Raw genomic sequence first — 20,374 nt, 5'->3', positions numbered from 1 at the left:
GTAGTTTTCATTTTTTTTGTCGCATGCTTAGATTATTGCATAAATTCCAGGCTTGTTTAACAATTTTCCATTATACAAAACGTCAACAACCTGAATAATTGTGCCCAAACTCTGACTTATACTGTATAAAGATATACACCAAACTTGACATTTATAACTAATGTAGCCTACTATTAACTAGTACAACTAGTATCTAATGTTTGATTAAATGATCTTTACTATAAGACTGTTACTAAATATATAGATTAAAGTGCATCTATAATCACACAAAGCAAAACATTCACATAGTTAAAAAGAAGACTTTGATTAAATTTACATGACTGAATGAAAACCTGTTAACTTCCCTCTCATACTGAAAGGTTGGCAGCTGAGCTGAGAGAATATTCCATAATACTAATAATACAGACTTAACTTGTACTGTATATGGAAAAATACAAATCTATTTCAATGTGCATTCAGTAGCATCTAATGCACTCATTTAAGAGATTGTTAATGATAAACATTACTGGAAATAGAAGGAAAAATCAAAGACTATCTGGAATTACAAATCAAAACATCCACATAATCAAAAGGTAACAAGACATTTCAAATAAAATGTATGAGTGCGACCACTAATCTATATAATTATCTATTATACATAAGTGAGTCAAACTCTCAATTATTGAAAGAAAACCAGAAAACACACTGACAAGTTTACAGCTAAGAGACAAAATCTGTTTATGGTTAGTAACATGTATGACAAAAAGAGTCCGGAAACCACAAAAACAAAAACAACAACAAAAGATCTGATACTTCAGTGTTTATAACAGCTGCATGTCACTTTTATTTAAATAAACTCTTCACTTCTTTTTTCTCTGTAAAATCTCAAAAAAACAAAACACTGAAAGGAGTGTTAAAGTCTTAATTTAAAACAAAAACAACAGTACAGACACATAAAAACACATACGTCTTTCAGCTGTTTGTAAACTCTGGACAGGCGGATAAGTTTGGCAGAAACGCCGTCACACTTTCGTGTCTTAAAAATGCTTGTAGAATCATTATTGCAATTCAGCCGATACAAAAGGCTACATATGAGTACGCTTAAAAAACACAAGAGAAACGCCAATCGCAGAAACCCGCTAATGCCAGCATTTGTAAAACACAACCAGCAGTGTATAGTGCACAATTAACAATGTACAGCCGCACACAAACTCACTAACACAGGCCAAAACAGTAAAGTGCACACATACACACGTTACAGACGTCCGTCCGTCAGATCACTTGAAAGTCTTTGAAGATAACTTGTATACGCCTTAGCAAAAAAACAACGTACGAATCATATAAATGTAACAGCAAACCTGACGAACAGATCAAGAAGGGAACAGTGGAAGGTCTGAATGAGAGATCAGATGTGTTTAAGATACACAAATCCACAGGAACGCCGCGCTGGATAAGGAACGGAGCGACAGAAAAGCCAAAAAACACCATCTGCGTGAACCTCCCAAAACACAGGGAAGCAATTTCACTCCGGAATCCCAAAGTAGCAATGAAAATAGCTCATTTTTAGGGCCTTCCAAACTTTAAACATTTTTCTCTCCAAATTCTCATTACTTTCATGCAGAAAAAATGACATTATTTAAAATGTAAAGTTTTTATCTATCATGATACTACTTTATTTAAATTAAAAGCTAATTGTATTGCAGTAATATAGTAAATATTACTGCTACGGTAATGAGAAATTGAAAACTTTCCACATTACAATAATGAGAATGTGTGAGTAAATGTGCTCAGTCATCAATCATGACTTTAATTCTGGAGTGAAATGTAACTTAGATGTTTTTTGTTTTTTTTGGCGAGTTTAACGCATCTACCGGCTTCAAATGCTCTTGCGCTCTAATAAAATCAATAAATCTGCTGTTGAAGCATCAAACAGTGTCTGCGTGTGCCAGCGTAACATCAAATTGAAATCAGTCAAGTTGAGCAGTGTGTGTGTGTAAGAAGGCCTTAAGGAACAGTCCCTGCATTCAAATACATGATAGCTTAACTCTGGCAATGATGAGAATGTCTGTAAGCAAATCCCTATGACACTCACACTGCACCTGTGTGTGTTTAATATCTCACTGGATAGATACAAAAGCCTGTCGACGCGTCCAGTGTTTGTGTGGAAATGTAGCTCTCTGAATGCGAGTGTTTGTTCAAAGTGTGTGTGTGTGTCTGTCTTAAAGCTGCAGTGTGTCACCAGAAACAACTGCAAAAATAATGAAAACATACAGAGGCCACACATTACGCATTTTTGGTGACTTATTTTTCATTCAATAAATAAAAATACACCTCCAGAATACGTTTAATTTTACATATAGACATGTAATTTACCGGTATTATTTTTTTTTTGCATTGTGATATTTTCATGACAATTCCGCTAGCATTGATTCATCACAGTAATATTTGTTGTACAACCTTTATATATAAATAAAAACTTAGACACTTCTTGCAGAAGCTTGCTGACTCTTTCTTTTCCCTGAACAAGCTATTTCACATAACAGATGTGTACATATAGTCTACAAGATGAAATACTAGCTGAATTCAAATAAACACTTTTTGAATACGATGATCGGGGTAAGTTGTCTTATGAGAAACTTGTACATTTTCTTCTGTATCTCTCTCTCTCTTTCTAAGAAACTTGTACATTTATTCTCTGTGTGTGTATATGTATATATATACATACATACAGTAGTCAACATTTGAAGTGGATCAAAACCTTTCATGAAAGTTGTCCTAAAACAAAAATGCGTTCTTGTCTTAGGACAACTTTAATGAACATTTTTGATCCACTTCAAATGTTGACAACTGTGTGTATATATGTATGTGTGTGTATATATGTGCATTAATGCATTACAGTAATTTGAATTAGCTGGGAACTGTCATTAAAAATAATGTCACAACGCCAATTTCTTAATGGCCCTAAAATAAACTTATGCACAGTATAAATTCTTTTTCCTTGGAAGTTTAGGGTAAAAAAAAAAAAAGAAATGTTTTCATGAGATTCACCCTTGTCTTGTGAAAACTACACTGAAATATTATAATAATGCATGGGCTTCCACATGTTTGGAAACAATCATTACATTGCAGTTTGACACACTTTAAACTCCACGTACCAGTATCTCAATAACTGACTGCTGTCAATCACAAACTGTCTGTCCCGCCTCCAAGCAGGTTGCCTGGCAACAACCCGGCTGTGCCGTCCTCTAACTGAGGAGCGCCCCATAGGCTGCCGCCGTGGTAACCGAGAGCCACGCCTCCCCAGACCCCTTTCCCCGCCCCCTCCCCTGCGCTGTTGCTCCATTGGCTGAGGAGGGCGAGTCCCGGCGCTTCCACCGCCGCATCTCTGTCCGCTCCGGCGCCCACGGGACGCTCAGCCTCTCGCGGGGCAGGGTCAGAGCCGGGCGAGCCCTCGGGTGACCCTGCGGCCTGGGAATGTGTGAAGTAACGGACGACGTCCTCCTCGCTCATGAACTCGGCCAGGATGGTGGTGTTTCCCAGAACGCACCTGAACATGAAAACACTTCAGATCACTAAAAAAGTAAATAAAACTTACTAGAAAGTTCTTGCATTCATGTTTGAGATTTATTCAATTTATTAACATGTTAACACACCGGGGTGTTGATGTGACCTGCGTTGTGAACTCGATCAGGCATGTTTTGCATCAACCAGCCATTTAACAGCAGTAAATATATTTGAAACAGATCAAACAGTTATTGATTTTGACATTAAAACAGCATCAGTACATGGAGAACTCTAAATATGATGACTGATTGATCTGTACATCTATGCAAATAAAATATCTGAAGTACTGAAACATCTAAATATTGTATATGAATAAAAAGAAAATATCGTTGTATTAAGTTTTTATAAAATTCTGTAATTATATAGTATAATATTATACATAAAGCATAACTTAAATATTTAAAATCTATATAAATAAAATTAAACCAATAAATAAATAAATACTGTATTTTTTTTTTTTTATATAGTATATTATAAATAAAGCATAACTTAAATATTTAAATTCTATATAAATAAAATTAAACCAATAAATAAATACTGTAAATTTTGTAATTGTATAGCCTAGTATTATATTATACAAAAAAGTATAACTGAAATGATTAAATTCTACTAGGGGTTATTATAGTTAACTAAAACGAAAACTATAACCATTTTCGTGACTTGGAATAAATGTTAATTAAAAAAAAACTTAAACTGAAATACAAATGAATAACTATATAGACATTTAAAAACAACAAGTAAAAAGTAAAAAACAACAAAAATACTAAAACGTAAATAACTTTAAAAAAAACAATTACCTTGAAAGCAGAAAATGAAAATAAAACCTAATTTAAAATATTAACAAGTATAATAGTATCTGTGTGTGTAACCATGGCACCTAACATTTTTTGCTGCAGTTTATTTCTGCTCTTTCTTCTCTTTGTCTTTCTTATTTCTTCTCTTCTAAGTGATATCGCCATCTACAGGGCACTGAAGGTACTTGTGTGTTTCTGCCTTTACTCACCCAAACTTGTCAATGAGGCTACTTTACTGAACGTGAGCACATTAGCGGGTAGTTGTGAATCGCAGGTGTTTCATATATGAGCACGTCTAGTGCAAGCAGGCTTTGACTACTTAATTTTACTTAATATTTTATTTGTCCGTTTTATTGAAGTGACCTTTTTGAAGGATATTGTTTTAGTCATGCCCTTTTTGAACGCTTACACCTAACTGAGACTTGAGTGTTTGTAGATGTTTAATAGTCTGTTGTGTCGACCTTGATTTATTGTAGTTTTAAGGTGTTCAGTTGCATTTAGAGTTTAAAAAATAAACGTGATGGCTGTCCCCACAAATCAACCGTTTCTTGTTTTTTCACCGGCACGTCTCGTAGGTGTGGAGGACTAGTGAATCTCAGCCATCATTCAGTCCGAGTAAAATACTGAAGTAGTGTTAAAATCAAATACTTTACTCAAGTCACACTGGAATTGGTGACCAGTAATGGAGTCATTTTTGCTTTAAGGTATCTGTACTTTTACTCAAGTATGGTTTTCAGGAACTTTTTACAGCTCTGCCTGACAGAGCACTTGTATGTATATAAACATGAAATTGACCATATCTCAAGAGCAAAGACGAACATACGGTTATGCTGAATGTTTATTTGGTATTTCTTTCTTTAAATAAGCACATGAATGCATTCAGAGTACATTCTGAAAGAAAAAATATATATTTAGAAGCAGAAATGTCAGAAAATGCAATCTGAGATTAATCACAATCTAAATAATGACACCAGTGTCTACCAAAAAAACATTTGCTGACGTCTTTGCAACCGTTTTTTTTTTTTAAGATTAGTCTTTAATCAATAAAATTAGCATTATATACAATATGTCCTGGCCTATATAGCTAAATAAATAAGTGTGTGACTCACATATGCAGGGCGCTCTGGGCTTTGGCGGCTTCATGAGGGCTGCAGTAGCGAATCAGAGCGCTGCCCTGCGTCAGGCCGAGGTGAAAGGTCAGAAGAGGGCCGTGCTGCAGACAGATCGTCTTTAGGGTCGAGCCGTCGATCTGCACACAAACCACAGGAAAACACAAAAATCAAATGCTTTGCTATACTAAATATCCTGACAAATACAGTAAAACCGCTTAAAAACGACATGCAAGTAGCAGCAAATGCTTCAAATACACACCGTCGCTGCATTTATTTGATCAAAAATAGTTTAAAAACTGCTAAAACTGAAATATTATTACTATTTAAAATGAGTTTTCTGTGTGAATATATTGTAAAATGTAATTTATTCCTGTGATCAAAACTGAATTTTCAGCATCATTACTCCAGTAATATTACAGTTTTTATCATATTTTTGATCAAATAAATGCAGTGAGCAGAAGACTTCTTTTAAAAACATTAAAATCTTTGAACAGTAGTGTGTGTTTGCGCTTATATATGTGTGTGTGTGTTTGTACACACCTGCGGCGTGAGGTTTCGCAGTAGCAGCCATGATTTTCCCGCTGAAGCTCCTCCATCGCTCCACTCTGAAGAACACGGGACATGAACAGGCTGCTCTTCACATACGTCTGTGTGAATGTGCGCTTGCAGTACCTGATTTAAAGGGCGGCTCTGGGCCGCTGGCTCCGCCAGCTTTACTTGATTCTCCATCAATCATGTTTTAGAGTCTCAAATCTGATCATCAGGATCTTTTGAGGAGCATTTGTTTCCAGAAGCTTCACTTTCACTGTTCCTCAGCGGAGCCTGAACATCTCACATCTTCTGAGGAGCCATTATTTCTTCATCTCTCGATCACTGCATTATATGTTCTGATCATTTTAATCTCATCTCACTGAGAATGGAGATATAGAGTGACGACTGATATTTATAGCATTTTATGTCAGTATCTGCTCTATACTGTTAGAAAGATCTTCTGGGCCGCTGGCTCCGCCCCCCCACGCCCTGGGCATCCAAGGCCCCTCCCCCGCCCACAGCTGCTTCTGACTGGAGAGACCCGGAGGGGGGCGGGACAGGTGAGAAGTGCTGCGATTGGTCCGCCATGATTTGCCGTGTCCGATGGGCTCCGGCGGCCAACTGGACTTCAGCTCGGAGTATTTAGCTTGAAACGGCACGAGGAGATGTGAAATCCTACCAACATGCTAAATACAGTTTAAATGAAAATGTGCAAAGGTTTTTAAGCCACCGTTACCTGTGCTGTGTGCAGCGAGGGGCGTTTCTGAGGCACTGTATGGCCAGGCACCAGGTGAAGGCATACAGGTGTTCAGAGAGTTTGACCCTGATCACAGACAGACACACAGTTACATTTTCAAGTACGCATAGCAGATCAAATTCCTAAGGCCTCTAAATAAAAAAAACTTTGCTGAAATAAAACTGAACACAATCTACTGCATGCCTTCTGCTGCCTGATTGATAGATTAAACTTTTTTTTTTTCAAGTAAACTATACAAACGTCCAGCTTCAGCTTCACGTGTCTTTCTCGTGTGAAATCTTGACTGATTTTTATCAAGTAAGCGTCAGAATAACTGCAGTCATATCTCCAGATGAACTCTTACTAGACTGAAGCAGCTCAGCTTTACTTGATTCTCCATCAATCATTTATTAGAGTATCAAATCTGATCCTCAGGATCTTTTTATTTATAGCATTTTATGTCAGTATCTGCTCTACACTGTTATAAAGATCTCACTGATTTACATTACAAGCATTTTCATCTTTTTGATCATATAAATATCAGCATCTGCAGCAAATTGCATATTTTTGCTCAGTTTGAGTCTCTGAATAAAATTGAGCTGTTTTTTTTCTCTCCATATTCTCACTCTATCAGACTATATGAGCCATAAAGCCTGATGTTTTAAAAGAGTCTTGTAAGTGCTTTTCGAGACCCTACTTTTTACTAACCGTTTTGTTTGATAATTGTTCAGTCCTTGTTTTTTTGTGTGAAATGAGGGAACGAATCATTATTTTGCACAATGACCTAAACTCCTGACTCGTTACGTCAGACAGAAGCTGTGCGATACACCTCGTGTGGTAAACACGGTCGCTCTGTCTGAAGATGAGACGAGGTTAACGTGAACTGCCTCAGTACCTGTGCTGTCTTGCAGCAGATGATGCTCGGCGTCACTGAGCACGGAGGATCCCAGCATTCCCGCAGGGCTCATGTAGGGGTCAGGCTCGGGCTCGGGGCTCTGGACGCCCTTCCACGGGACGCCCGGCTGAAACTCTTAAGAGTGAGATGAAATATTACAGCAATAAATGCATGAGAAAGTCAAACACTTGCATACTGTGAGGCTCCTGATGTTGGGTGACTTTAATATAATATCTGACATAAAATACTGAGCTGGACTGAATGTGATGGGAAAGTAAAATGACTCTTATGGGCTAAAGCAATAAGCCCCGTGAAGCCGTGGTTTACAGTGAATTTATAACAGCTAAGGGGCGTTGTTGGGTACGACGTGAAGCAGAGTGTCTAAAACCCCCTTAGCTGTTATAAATTCACTGTAAACCACGGCTTCACGGGGCTTATTGCTTTTATAAAACGGTTATTCCATATACGTAGTTAGGTTTCACAAAATAAAACAGAGCAAATAAAGTGTAATGATATTAATAAAAACAGTATTCTTCCACCAAACAATGTAGTTCCTCAGAAACAGTTGTGGTTGCAACAAAGTGGTTGCCGAGCAACACACAGAAGTAAACAAAGGTGTATGTTTGTAGAGTAATTTACAACAGCTTCGAACACGGCTCAGCCAATCAGAATCAAGGACCGGAACTCTCCGTTTTATAATGCTGCTTTTAACATGTATCAGGACTCACAAATCAGTCTTTAATCAATTGATTAGTTTATTTGACCAGACTAATGATTCACTGAATCGGACAGAGCAGTTCGAAAACGAAACAAGAACTGTTACTGTGAAATGTGATACAACTCCAATATGACAGTTCAGACTGAAACTGATTTCCAAAAAAACTTATTTTAAGGCTCTTCTGAATGTGCTTTGCGTCGGGTTTTGTAAGCATCAGATTTCTACGGGTTGCTGTTCAGATTGCAAAAAAGTACACTGACGTTTAAAGGTTTGGGATGAGTAAGAAGAAGAATATATACTTATTCATAAAGGAGGCATTAAATTGATGCATAAACTCACAGTAAAGACATTTACAATGTTACAAATGCTTCAAATAAATGCTTTTGCACTTTCCATTCATCAAAGAATCATTGAAAAAAATATATTGTGCAGCACAACTGTTTTCAACATTGATAATCAGAAATGTTTCTTGAGCAGCAAATCAGCATATTAGAATGATTTCTGAAGATCATGTGACACTGAAGACTGGAGTAATGATGCTGAAAATACAGCTTTGATCACAGCAATAAATTACAGTTTATAATATATTCACATAGAGAACAGCTATTTAAAATTATATTTCACAATATTACTGACTTAAACATATTTTTGATTCTTTAAAAAAAAAAAAAAAAAAAAATTCAAATTCTGTTTTTTAACAGTAGTGTGGCTATGCCTAAGAATCAGATTTGGGCTTTTGATAGTGAACAAAGTCAAGACAGATTAGGAAATTATAAACAAGGAAATCACTAAAGATCTGGTGTGAATGTTACCTGGAGGCCAGGTGGGGTTGACAGGAGATGCGTCGACCTTCCCTCCTGCGCTTCGGTGCCAGCTGCCGCCCAAAACATCGTACTGAGAGAACGAGGAGCCGCTGGCCTGCTTGCCCAGCCCTGAACACACACACACACAGAGCTCAAGACCTATCCAATCAGTGCTACTTTCATTCCTTTTCTCAAATTACATGTTTTTTTGTTTTTTTTTAATCATTAAATAGTCATTCAATTATTCTAATCAAAAAGAATGTCTAATCAACTGAATTAATAAAACCTTAATTATTTTTTTTTTAGAATGCTACGAAATGTTTTGTTGTTTTTGCCAAAATTTTGTGCCGTCCATTTTTCTGGATTCTGTGTTTTATGATTTTATTAATAATAAATATATATATATATATATATATATATATATTCAGAAACATATATATTCATGGTAACCAAATGAATCCACAAAACTTGAAATGATATATCAGGCAATTTCATGGCAAACTCAAAAAAAATTGCATTAGCAATTATATAAGCTCTTTCACTTTTATATTTGAAAATAAAAAGAATTGATATATTCACATTATGGGATTCATTTGTTTGTTTATTTTATTTAACATCATAGCAGCAAAGGCTATTTCATGACAAATTTCAGAGCAGTATAAATTCAAATCATCAACAATAAAACTTCAATGACAAAGAAAATTATATAAAATATTTTCTTTACAGCAAAATAAGTGCATAGCTCTTTTTTAGAAGCTCTTAGACTTTAAATGAAACTTACAAATGAAAATCTATTCATCCTCAGGCCATCCAAGATGTAGATGAGTTTGTTTCTTCATGGGAACGGATTTATTTCATTCATTCATTGAATGAATGAAACATTCATTTCTCAAACATTCATCAATTCCTTTAATTACATTTTGAATAAAACCATCCTCTAATATCATTTAAAGCAGCAAATTCCAATAAAATATGCTCAACAGTTAAAGGGTTAGTTCACCCAAAAATGCCACAACCGCATCAACATTTTTATGAAGTGTCAAACAAAAGCTGGCGCTGAACGCGCTGCCTTCATCTTCCTTTCTGCTTTGTTATGCCTGAGGCGCGTTGGTGGTATTGCATTTCCTCAGCCACATAGTCAAATCCATGCTCTAAATGAATTCTACTGAAAAAGGCCTGTATTTCATTTGAAGTGAAGCTGAGTCCAGCTGAAGATAATCTCTCACATCACCACGGCGGGTGGCACGCTCAAGATCTGGGGTCTTCATCAACCTGTGTGAGAATCAATAATATTATGTATAAAAAGTTGTAACAGTTAAAGGGTTAGTTCACCCAAAAATGAAAATTCTGTCATTAATTACTCACCCTCGTGCTGTTCCAAACCCCTAAGACCTTCGTTCATCTTCGGAACACAAACAAAGATATTTTTGATGAAATCTTGAGGTACAAAGCTACGAGAATAGTTTTTTGCGCAAAGAAAGCAAAAATAACGATGACGTCATAACGCCGGATCTGGGTCAGCGCCGCCACACGCTCGCGTCATGATACTGTCGTGAACGCGCGTCCACAAGTGACGCAGTAGAGACGAAAATGTGGAATAAAGTCGTTATTTTTGCTTTCTTTGCGCAAAAAACTATTCTCGTAGCTTTGTAACTTTACAGTTGAACCACTGATGTCACACGGACTACTTTGTCGATCATCTTGGTACTTTTCTGGACCTTGAACGTGGTAGTTACCTTGCTGTCTATGGGAGGGTCAGAGAGCTCTCGGATTTCATCAAAAATATCTTAATTTGTGTTCCGAAGATGAACGAAGGTCTTACGGGTTTGGAACAACACGAGGGTGAGTAATTAATGACAGAATTTTCATTTTTGGGTGAACTAACCCTTTAAAGACGTTCATTCATTCATTCATTCATGAGTTTGAGGAGGTGGGGTCCTCACCTGTGAAAGCAGCAGGAGCTTTGCTGTGTAGCTCAGATCCTCCCATGGCTGCATGCACTGGCCCATCAGACTGTTTGTGTGCATTCATGCCCAGCTGGTGGAGATGCGCGTCTGGGTGTTTGGGGACGTGTCCTCCCATGGGGGGCGGCGAGAGTTTGGGCCCACCAACACCCTGCTGCTGCTGCAGAATTGCCATGATCCGCGCCAACTACAAAGAAGACACACGTTAATGAAACAGACTTGGTCCATTCAAAATGTTCTTTCAAAACATGAGTATTTGCATTCGTTAAAATACCTTAAAATCCTTAAAACAAAATGAATTTATTTCTAGAAGCAACACGGAATAAGATATTAAGACTTGTTATTATAGATTTCATCTTGATTGTAATGTTATATTGACTTATTTATGCATAAAAAGTGTAAATCTGCCAGTTTGCTAAGAGAAAATGGATTTAGACTGGTCTTACAAGATAGTCATCTAATGTTTTTCTTTAAGACTAGTCATAATTGTTTTAATTCAGATACATAAAAGCATAGATTACTCAAAGTTACAGTAAATCCAAAAATAAGACTGATTACTTATTGGCTAACTGCTAGTTGGTCAAACTCATACCTAAGACACTGTCTTAACATAGAGGCTAAGCTTATGCAACTGGCCCCAGGTCTTAATATTTTGTGCATGTTGCTTCAATAATTTTTAGATACTTTAGCAAGGGAAAAAAAAAAAAAAAACTTAAATGAAAAAACTAAAATATATTAAGAAGTCTTTTTTGTTTTTTTAAACAGTGTTGAAAATTCACTAGTTCAGTTAAGTTATAATAATTTCATAGGATTGTTTTTTTTTTTTAATAGAAACCATTTAATGAACCCTTAAACAAAATCTTTAAATAAGTCAGCATATGCATTTTATGTTTTGTAACATATTTGATATATCAGGATTTTATGGCTCATATAGTCTGATATAGTGAGAATATGGAGGAAAAACAGCTCAGTTTTATTCAGAGACAGTTTTACGCTTGCTGATATTTACATGTATATTTATATGTATGTATATTTATGTGGCCAAAAAACAAAGAATGAAATTCTGATCGCTTGTAATGTAAACCAATTGTAAGCCTGATGATCATATTTGATGCTGACATTTGAATATGACATTTTTTTTTTTTTAAATGGTGAATGGACAACCAAGTAAACTTAAGTTGCTTCAGTCCAGTAAATGTTCGTCTTGAATATTAGTCAGTAGGGGGCGCTGTGCTGTTATTTGGATGCTGTACCTGCTGTGGGTCGTGCTGTTGTCTCACAGGAGGAGGAAACTTCCTCTGATTCAGAAACTGCTGCTGCTGCTGCTGCTGTTGTTGTTGTTGCAATAGGAGCTGACAGGCCTGAGATAGTGAATGTACATAAAACATTAAAACAACACTTTTTAAACACCTTACATCATAGGGCTAAATGTGATACATACTAGTTGAAACTGTTGCATGTGTGGATGAATGCCACCGAGCATGGCGAGGTGTTGGGGGGAAAGCTGTGGAGGGAACATGCCTCCACCAGGGGGCGCCATTGGCTTTAGAATTGGCCCAGGAACCTGCAGAACAACAGAGGAACCATGATATGACTGTGAGCTAATAAACATCCATTTATCAGTGTTAAAACCAAGAACACAAACTGACCTGAGGCGGCAGGAACTGATGAGGCACTTGTGCTCGTATCCCAGGGGAAGGGTTTAAGGGGTGCACACCAGCCTGATGAATCCCTCTCAATGGTGGAATCCCACCACTGCCAAACATACTATGACCTCCAACCTTCAAAATAACAGCAAAGAATAGCAACAGCTAAAGCTTAGGGCTTTAGAGGGTTTTTAGTTCCGAGTCCATTCAAATCTACCAATGGACTTTCACCCTCGTGACCTTGAACAGCCGGCATGAAACAGAAGCGGCAATGGACTTCCGTATGGTGACGTACTTTCGAGTGAAACCGCTTGTCGAATAAGACCAAAAAAAGCACTTGATATTGAGTAGCATCAGATAAATCTGATCTCACAGGTTGCTCTAGGGTCACTCAGGGCTGGAATAAGTCCAGCTGCTTTTCGTTCTCGAGAGAGTTTCTGCTTTTATATGCCATGGGATATTTGTTATTAGATATGACTCTCTTTGTCCTAAAGTGAAGATGGGATTGGATGCATCTCAGTACCTTGTCCAGGTAAGGTCCGGTCTCCCCGCATGGCGTCTCTTTGGACGTCTGTGAGCGGAAAGCTCCCACAGTCCTGCCGCCTCTCCGCATCTCACCATCATTCATTCCTCTCCTGTCGTGCCTACTATCGTGACCCATACTGGAGTCTTCATCCTGAAAAACACATACAGCATATTTCTACACATCTGCAGCAACACACAAGAGCAGATCAGCAAAGTGGTAACGACGAGCTTACCATAACGCTCATGTTTGAGAACTGCCGAGTCACAGGAGATGCCCACGAGTCCCCACTGTTGCCTTTAAGAGGGCTCTGGGGAACAAACCAAAGGGTTACTTAGGAGTCGATAGTTTTCCCTAAGTTAAAAAGCCTTGGTGAGGTCAAAAAAGAGCTCCCAACATACCTTAGTGTTGAGTCTCCTGGTCCCCTGACCTTGCCCCCAGCCCCCGGAGTTGTATGTGGACATGTTGCTTTGAGATCCCCGACTGCCCCAAACACCAGTGCCACCATCCTCTTCCTCCAAACTGGAGTGTCGGGATACATTCGAGCCTTTCTCACCCCATCCCTCTTGCATAGACTTTGAACCTTAATAGTAAATATGAAGATCAGCTCAAATGACACACTTGAAAAGTTCCACAATTAATTGGCAACACAATCACAATTACGGCTGCCATGATTACCTAATTGTGAAAAGACTTAATTAACCAGCATTATATTTAGATTTACTCTCATTGTATCAAATGTTACCATTTACAACATTTTTGTAGTGCTTAACATTTCCGTTCATCTACTCAGCAAACATATGTGTGATTGGTTGCAATAGCAAATGCAATAGCAAATCACCAAACCAAAATAATGTTAGTGACCAAATATGCAATTATGTCCGGCAATTTTACTGATTTCTAACAGAGTGCTCTATGGACCAGTTTGGATGTGTAATCTATATAAAAAACACAACATGCAGTTACCCACAACAAAAAAGTATTTTAATGTAAATACATTTTAATGTAATCACAATTTCAATATCAAGGGAAATAATCAACAATTAGGATTTTAGTCATAGTCATGCAGCCATTTGAGAAATCCCATCTTACCGTTGTTCTCAGGGTTGCCAGATCTGCGGAACAAAACCAAGCCACTGGCCAATAAAAACTATTTCAATGACTTGCCCCAAAACTAGCCCAAATAATCACTGTATAATAGTAGTTGTGAACACAGCGTGTCTCATTAAGTACAGTATTATCATTTGTAGAATATAAATTGAGTAGAATGAAATATTTCAATACAAGCATAATTGGTGCAACGTGTCAAACCTTTAACCCACAGGGAAAAAAACCTGCCAATGGTTTAAAAGTAGCCCAATTCCTTGCGAAAACCACAGACTTGGCAACCCTTGAGCATGTGCACTTAGACAGGCTCTTACCACATTTAGAATGGGAATGCACGTTTCCCCATCCTCCTCCTTTCCCTGGTTCACTGGATTCCCCCCAACCATCAAACGATTTCCCCCAAGCAGCTGTACTGCTGTCCATAGACGAATCGGAGGGACCACTGCTGCGTGGCCATGTCGCAGGAACTGGAATGTGAACACGTGTTGATTAATGGGATGTTTCTGATTTGAAAGGGTTTAACTGCTTCAAAATGCACTGCCGCCTTCTTACCAGAAGTTTTAGATGGAGCTCCAGCCTGTCTCCCAGACGACTGCTGTTGGTCCTGTGAGCTGTTCTTATCCCACAGATTGACAGCCCTGCTGTTGTAGCGTGACGGATCCCCCCATGCAGATGTGCCGTCGTCAATTTCCGTCTTCCGGCTGATGGACTGCGGCGAGGGTTCCTCCCACCCACTCGGCTCTACAACTGAAGGCATCTGAGGGATGGGCCCACAGGTCCACCCAGACCCTTTACTCTGGTCGTCTGTCTCTCCTGGACGACCCTGATCCTGCAAGGCTTTTGGATATCCCGGCATTTGCTGCTGGGTTTGTGATTGCTGCTGCGGTTGTTGATTTTGGGTTTTAAGTGCTCCTTGTTTGTTTGGTATCCGTGATGGAAGAAGCTTCTCACCCCATCCCTGGTGCTGTTTGACACTGCTGCCTCCCAAGCCACCACTCCGCTGTCCCGACCCTTCCGGGCTGCCCCATAACCCTTCATCCTGATTCTTGCGGTCACTGTCTCTCTCTTCATTCCAGCCTCCACCCTCGGGCAATGGAGTCCACTCACTTCCACCACCCTGGTTCCACCCCGTCTCTTCCTTCCTGCTAGTATCTTCAACCTCCTGGCCTTCTAACCAAACGCTCCCTTTACGACCATTACCAACGCTTGTTTCTCCATGCCCAACGCTTGTTTCTCCATGCCCGATCCACCCTTGAGCTCTTCCCACCTGGCCAGCCTCCTGCTTCTGCATTTTGGAGCTGGAAAGGTCACCTGCTTCCCGCCAGCCTTCCTTACTACGGGCGGTGTGCTCTTCTACATCCCAGCCAACATTCCCACTGTCACCCTCAAAATCCCAGGCGACATTCTGCTTGATCTGGGTCTTGCCCCATCCTGTGTTGCACAGTACTTTAGGATCCAGGTTAGTGTGATTGATCATGGTCTGTAAGGCTTCCTCTGGGGGGAGGGCCTGACATTTGGAGGGGCTTTGGACCAGATTTTTGGCATCCTCATTGCGTTCTCTGCCAGTTAATTCTCCCTCAGATCCATTCCAATCATCATCTGCTTTCTGATTGTCATCATCTGATGCCACGCTGTTCGCAAACACTGAAGAGTTCTGTAAACTATCTGTGCTTACCTCAGAGATCTCTCTCACATCCTCTTTTGATGCTCCAGCCGTTGAGTCTGAGGTCCATCCTGTAGCTGCCTGTTTGTTTGAACCTACCCTGTCTCTGTCCAACACTTCCTGAGAGATGCCAGTGCCATCACCAGAACTTCCACCTACTGCATCACTGCTCTTCCCAACAGGGTCTTCTCCTGTATCCCACACTTCCTTATTGGAGACTCCATCATCTCCACCACCATTTGGTCCAGCTTGAAGCTCTGTCCAATCCCCTGTAATGCGCTCTTCGTTCTTGCAGAGTGTCTGGTACAGTGCACTGGCTGGACTCAAGGGTGTGGGAGAAGATTCCTCAGAAGCAGTGTGGAATAAGAGATTTCGACTGGAGGCTGCTTCATCGGGGTTGTAATTTGGATTTAGACCTTGAGTGCCCTCCTGGTCTCCAGAAAGCAGCGGCACCTTGGAATTGAAGTCTTGATTGACACCTTTAATGGATTCTTTATTCTCAGAGTGTGAAGACGCACCTCCTATCGCACTGGCTTCTGCATATTCAGAGAGTTGAGAAGAACTGTCCTTTTCCAGGCCGTCAGACTCACCCATCCCCGAACTGGGAGAATGTGGATTCTGATCACTATTCCATGAGTCTTCCGGTCTTGACCATTTCTCAACATCAGAATTATCCTTGTCCATTCCCTGAGCGGAGGGTTGACGTCCTGAGCCCAGCCCCCATGTGTAATTTGCATAAGTGGGAGTGGCAGAGGTGTCAGACGATGAGTGCAGAGAAACTGAATCTACTGTAGGATCTGGAAGAGAAAAATACACCACATCAGAAAAGAATAAAAGCCAACAACAAAAAAAAACAAACACATGATTTTTTTTTTTTCCCCAGAAATTATACTTTTGTTCAGCAAGGATGCATTAAACAGATCAAAATTGACAGTAAAGAAAAATCACAAAATTCTACCCCTTGCATGGAGATTTATTAAGTATTATAAAAGAACCACACAGCTCTGTTGAATTCATTTTATTAAGTCCATTCTGTATCCAATAATTTTCTTTTCATTCGCCCCACCTGAGTCATCAGCTTGCTCCTGCAGGGGAAGTTGGGGCATGGTGTCCCCTCCGTTTCCGCCCCCCAGCAGCATGCAGGACAGTGGCGGCTGGCCCCTCTTCAGTAGCACTTTTGGTTCCTGTTGGTTGCGGAAGCGCGGGGGCACCTCACGGGGCATGTAGCGCTGGGACACCGCGGAGGGGGGCTGTCCGTTGGCCACAGTGGTCCACTTTGCATTGTTCCCTCCCTCAGGGGGGTCCGACGAACCCCCAACAACAGGACAGGGGGAGTTTTTTTCGCCTGGACCGGGTCGTAATGAAGCAGAGGTAAGGGTTACGAGGGATGCAGGAGATGGAAATGAGCCCAATTCTAAAAGGAGCAGAGCGGTTAAGAAGAAACAAAGTAAAAAAAAAACATAGCAATGGATAACATTTCTTAAAATGAGTTCTACATAAAGGCAGAACATTTCTGAAATCTGAACTAAACTCTCACTGCACAAACGCAGGAAGTGATGTGATGCATCCTGATAAAGCACAACAGCGACTGCTCACTCATAAACATATCTAAGTAAAATTTTCAAACCTTGAACTAAACCAACACAGAACTCAGAAATTAGATAAAAACTAGTGATGTACCGAACTTTCAGTAACCAAAAATATTCAGGCAAACAGAAAAGAAAAAAAAAAGTTTTAAAGAGGAGTGCGCATGCGTCTTTCACGCAGCATCTGTGATGCGACTGTCGTTCGGCACGCTGCATTGAGCAGCCGCGTTCAGTTTTTAATTGAAGTGTCTGTTCTTTTACTGAACTAAGTTATTTTTATTACTATAAAAAATCAAAACGACGGTAGGGGTTGGTGGGCAAGTGATGTAACCGGTGTTGCGCGGCTTAACACCGGTATCCCCGTCAGCACCGTCTATCGCGGCAAGCCTATAGTCAGCTCGACTCACTCTCCTCACTGGAGAAATGAAATCTGATCTGTGATGCGACTGTCGTTCGGCACGCTGCATTGAGCAGCCGCGTTCAGTTTTTAATTGTAGTGTCTGTTCTTTTACTGAACTAAATTATTTTTATTTCTATAAAGTGACGTAACCGGTGTTGCGGCTTAACACCGGTATCACCGTCAGCACCGTCTATCGCGGCAAGCCTACGATCCAGTCATTTTAATCAAACTTCACTTACCCAAATCAAACACAAAAGCAAATTACTAACCTTTTGCGCCGTCTTCAGAGTCCTGTAATAAAAACAAACTGCTCGTCAGATGTTTGCATGCACATATGCAGCTAATGGATGTTTTCTCGAGTATGTACAATGTTAAACACAGCAAAAGCATTGCCCACCTCCTGATGACTGCTGTCTCCTGTCTTATGGTGACTTATGGTGTCTTCCATGAACTGCTGCTCCTTTCCTGTTCCTGTGACATGATACACACATCACATTATAGCTCTGTGGTTAACTGCACTGTTTTATTGATAGACGCAGTATATGTCCTGTATGCATGCCATGAAAATATTTGCATCAAACCAGGTCATGAAGCAGTAAAGATTTTATTCTACTGTTTTTGTGTTAATACTTGCAAACTTTCTTACACAAACCCAATGCACAACATCACACTGATGGCAAATGGTAAAAATAAACAGATACATACATCATGGCACTGAACGATGACCATACTACGATATTAGTTCTCTAGTGTACTTCAAAGACCAGTGTACTACACGAAATGAACTGTCGGGTTTTGCCATAAAGCTGATTTATTTATCTTTCTGCTTGAACTTACCAAGCTAGCATGCTAATTATGGCGCATTCACACACAAACGTTCAAACGCACAGAAAAATATGCTTTTATATCACTTAAAGCAACTAGAAAAGGGTTACTTGGATCATTTCAGGCCACGAAAATGTATGTGAGTCTTCTACACATTTAATTATTCAGCGGATATCGATGGTAAACAGATGAAGAGATCAAAACTAAATGCAGAACTGAAGATACGTTCGCGGAATTACCAAGACAGCCTTCAAACATGACTCTAACAGATTATTTCACATGTATACGTTTGTATGTTGCTGTTAGCGCGATATATGTTGTGTATGTTTGCAAATGTTTGAGCTTGTTTTGCTCACCTCAGTAAGTCCGGCCTGCAGCTGCGCACTGACGCCGCGCCGTTCAACATCCGGGTATCAGGTCACATAAACACATAACACACACACACACACCGCTAAACAGGGGTAATAATAAAAGGTGCACCTGGTTTTTAAAATTCTTAGTATGTTTATTAAACATGTCATACTGTCATACAAATAATTTAGCAGAGTAGTTTGTTGTAGCAGACCAGCAGAGGGCGCTGTGATTTCTGCACTGACTACAGTACAGCGCACCCACGCATACTCACACTATGCAGTGCACTACAGTACGCATGGCCGTAACCAGGGTTTGAGAATTGTGAGGTGTGGGGGTGGAGATACATACACATACATCTCATTATATACACTATACACTTTAAAAGAGACAGACATGTAGATGTTTTCTCTGTATTGGAGGGATGAGCATTGTTAAATTATATCGAATTGCATCAAAATATGTTAATACTTAACTGTAGGTCAGGTGGATAATTTTATCAGTTGTTTGTTATTCATGCAACAATGCATATTGCTGTTATCATTTTCATTAATAGCCATTGCTATATAGATGATAACTTTTGCTATAGTGCTCTTATTAATGTTTCTAGCATGACTTTGTGAAAACTGAACTACTATCCTGAATGAAATAGCATAGACTTTTTCATGACTAGTGTTTGCATATTTCGTTTAATTCTGTAACCTTGTTCTACAGATGTGTACTAGTGTTAAATGCTACTGTTTTTGATGGCGTTGAATGTTTCTGACAGAAAAAAAGATTTTTTTTTTTCGTTTGCTTTACCGAATGTGGTATCCAGTCATGCCGGCGATGCAGTGTTGCCAGATATTTATATGAAAACAAATTAAAACTGAAAAATAAATAAAAAAATTAGTTTTTTTTTTTGTAAATAAGACACAATAAAGATTTTGCTAACCGTACACTGCAACTTCCCACTTTATTCTATAATGTCAAATTAAGTGGAAAAGACAAGTCCAAGACGCTTATTATAACTTGATCTGGCAACATGGCGGAGGCTGCGCCCGCGCCCTCACTCAAGCCTTGTTCACTCGTCTCACAGCGATCATTTTCATTCACATCAGTGTAGGGTGACCAGACGTCCCTTAATTTAAATGGATGAGTTATAAAAAAAATCACCCCCCTCACAGTTGTCATGAAT

The 20,374-nt window shown here is 39.4% G+C and overlaps 1 protein-coding gene across 4 annotated transcripts; it reads right to left on the bottom strand.

The window, feature by feature from the left end:
• Positions 1–2,857: 2,857 nt before the first annotated feature.
• LOC107722687 (trinucleotide repeat-containing gene 6B protein-like) lies at positions 2,858–19,278 on the bottom strand. Of its 4 annotated transcripts, none has more exons than XM_016531156.1 (21): positions 19,203–19,278; positions 18,419–18,492; positions 18,291–18,312; positions 17,102–17,449; positions 14,925–16,832; positions 14,687–14,839; positions 13,667–13,848; positions 13,501–13,587; positions 13,266–13,418; positions 12,746–12,877; positions 12,538–12,660; positions 12,350–12,457; positions 11,076–11,283; positions 9,142–9,261; positions 7,612–7,746; positions 6,711–6,803; positions 6,460–6,626; positions 6,122–6,158; positions 5,990–6,054; positions 5,447–5,586; positions 2,858–3,526 (listed from the first exon to the last, which is right to left on the bottom strand). In XM_016531156.1, the coding sequence occupies exons 2-21, from the start codon at positions 18,467–18,469 to the stop codon at positions 3,163–3,165; spliced, it is 4,596 nt and encodes a 1,531-aa protein (XP_016386642.1). In that variant the 5' UTR covers positions 18,470–18,492; positions 19,203–19,278; the 3' UTR covers positions 2,858–3,162. The 4 variants fall into 4 exon arrangements, with proteins under 4 accessions (XP_016386642.1, XP_016386643.1, XP_016386644.1 ...); XM_016531157.1 differs by having other exon boundaries at positions 6,717–6,803; XM_016531158.1 differs by having other exon boundaries at positions 13,501–13,575.
• Positions 19,279–20,374: the final 1,096 nt, after the last annotated feature.

This window comes from Sinocyclocheilus rhinocerous, unplaced genomic scaffold (genome assembly GCF_001515625.1).
Source record: "Sinocyclocheilus rhinocerous isolate Xijiao unplaced genomic scaffold, SAMN03320098_v1.1 scaffold2169, whole genome shotgun sequence".
NCBI classification, from domain to species: domain Eukaryota; kingdom Metazoa; phylum Chordata; class Actinopteri; order Cypriniformes; family Cyprinidae; genus Sinocyclocheilus; species Sinocyclocheilus rhinocerous.
The sequence above is the reverse complement of the archived record's forward strand: the minus strand, read 5'-3'. Positions and strand labels throughout refer to the sequence as shown.

Excerpts from the sequence above, each read along its gene's own strand:
- LOC107722687 (XM_016531156.1), bottom strand. The coding sequence starts at position 18,469 with ATGGAAGACACCATAAGTCACCATAAGACAGGAGACAGCAGTCATCAG. Across the intron at positions 18,313-18,418 it reads GAGACAGCAGTCATCAGGAG|GACTCTGAAGACGGCGCAAA; the intron begins GTGGGCAATGCT and ends TTTTTATTACAG. Across the intron at positions 13,849-14,686 it reads GCATTCCCATTCTAAATGTG|GTTCAAAGTCTATGCAAGAG; the intron begins GTAAGAGCCTGT and ends TTTACTATTAAG.